The following is a 1799-nucleotide window of genomic DNA, read 5'->3' as shown; positions in this document are numbered from 1 at the left end:
TTTTCTCTTGTTTGGATGAATATAGTGAAGACAAAATAAAACGCACGATGTAAGAAATGAAGAGTATTTTGTCCGTAATCTTTGACTTCAGCTGCTACTGAACTTCTACACCAGTAGATAGGAACTAGTTCCTATTCCTTATTAATGTCACCCCTAGGCTGTACTGTTTGTTACATTTTCAATTTGCGTTAACTAAAACACTTTGAACTGGCTTGGAAGTCTAGCGGCGAATGAGTTGCTAAGATGCAACCTCATTCTCTTCCAACGAAGAATGATGAGTCCCCTGGCTTATATGAACCATAACAAATAACTGGACAACAGCAGCAAGAAGTCTTCTCACCATCGAACAAATTTCTACCATGCTAATTTTGTCGTTCATGAAAGCTTCAAATTATTTGTAGACTGAAACCAAAACTGAAATGTTAAAATTTCGTTTGGATAGACGAGATTACATGCCAATTATTTCTTTTTGAAAAATTACAACACTTATATTTCTCTTATCTGGTATATTCTGCGTTACTTCCTTCGGCCCTGTACTTTTCCCATTAATCTCAAGGCAACAAAAAAAAGCATGGGTAGATCATGATCACAATCGATCTATGGTGATGAACATGCTTGTGAAAAACTAAAACAGTTTAATTCTCACAAACTATATTCAAGTGATATTCTTACTTGCTGAATGATTTCAGCACATTATATTAAATCAAAAAATGAAACATTCATCCCAATGCACCGTGCCGCGCTTCAACTCCATCACATCCAGCAGCAATGCCTATGCCTAGAAGCATAAAATTTAATTAATGAGAATGCCGACGAAAAGAGAAATGGATAAGAGAAGAAAATAGTAGTTGGGGTAACATAGTTGAGCTCAGAAATATCACTTGAGCAAAATATCTCATTTTCATCTATATGTTACATAGTATTGGTGCAACGGAGGTGTTAATATGGACCTAAGATTAATAGCTAGATCAAAATAAGATAAAAGTACTAGATAGAAAATATAACTATCTTTGAGGTAACAAACATGCGAATTGAGTTACCGATTTGTCATTTGATATGGTATCTCGGAAGAGTGAAAACATTTATACTGGATGATAGTTACTAAATAGTACCACTATATGTCCATTTGTATATCTAGCATAGGAAGAAATTATAATTAAATTTAAGTTGTTGTTGAATAGTATAGTAGCATAACGATAATATTTGGGCAATCAAGTGTAAGATGTAACCAGATCATACACATATAATATAAGGCCTAAGGATGAACAATCACCTGGAGGACGGAAACTCTTAAAAGGATAATAGCGACAGCTTGCATAATTAGTGACTTCATGAAGTTTCTTGCATTGCATTGACTTAAGTTCAACCATATAGACTCCCCCGCGCATATTTAGAACTATTGCTTCAGTATCCTCATCATACCCAAGCAATCGTGTCTTTTTTATCTTAACCCGAGGAGAGATCCCATGAATTGCAGCATTCCGCAACAACCATGTGGTAACACCTTGATAATTGACCTTCATCTGCCACATTTGAATGCTATATTCAGTTAACACGAAAAGACCAACATGACCATCCTCTGCTTTGATGATCCGATGTTTGTGGGGTTCATTAAGACCAGGCCCCTCGATCATGGCGAGTGTCCCTCTATCCAAATCAAATTCAAGTATGTGATCTTTCATGGGCAACCAGTAAATGGCACTACCAGTTAGGGTCCCATGATTATGAGCATAAAAACTCGAACATGGAGCCGATGTGGAGACGTAACTACCCCATATACCAGTCTCTGAGGAGTAAAC

The 1799-nt window shown here is 36.5% G+C and overlaps 1 protein-coding gene across 1 annotated transcript; it reads right to left on the bottom strand.

The window, feature by feature from the left end:
• Positions 1–439: 439 nt before the first annotated feature.
• Positions 440–1793, bottom strand: LOC123172383 (uncharacterized). Its single transcript, XM_044589372.1, has 2 exons — positions 1274–1793; positions 440–778 (listed from the first exon to the last, which is right to left on the bottom strand). Exons 1-2 carry the CDS (start codon positions 1680–1682, stop codon positions 720–722), a joined length of 468 nt encoding a protein of 155 aa, XP_044445307.1. The 5' UTR covers positions 1683–1793; the 3' UTR covers positions 440–719.
• Positions 1794–1799: the final 6 nt, after the last annotated feature.

The sequence above is a fragment of the Triticum aestivum genome, unplaced genomic scaffold (assembly GCF_018294505.1).
Source record: "Triticum aestivum cultivar Chinese Spring unplaced genomic scaffold, IWGSC CS RefSeq v2.1 scaffold248707, whole genome shotgun sequence".
Taxonomy (NCBI): domain Eukaryota; kingdom Viridiplantae; phylum Streptophyta; class Magnoliopsida; order Poales; family Poaceae; genus Triticum; species Triticum aestivum.
This window is presented reverse-complemented; position numbering and strand designations above follow the sequence as displayed.

Excerpts from the sequence above, each read along its gene's own strand:
- LOC123172383 (XM_044589372.1), bottom strand. The coding sequence starts at position 1,682 with ATGAAAGATCACATACTTGAATTTGATTTGGATAGAGGGACACTCGCC. Across the intron at positions 779-1,273 it reads TAAGAGTTTCCGTCCTCCAG|GCATAGGCATTGCTGCTGGA; the intron begins GTGATTGTTCAT and ends TTATGCTTCTAG.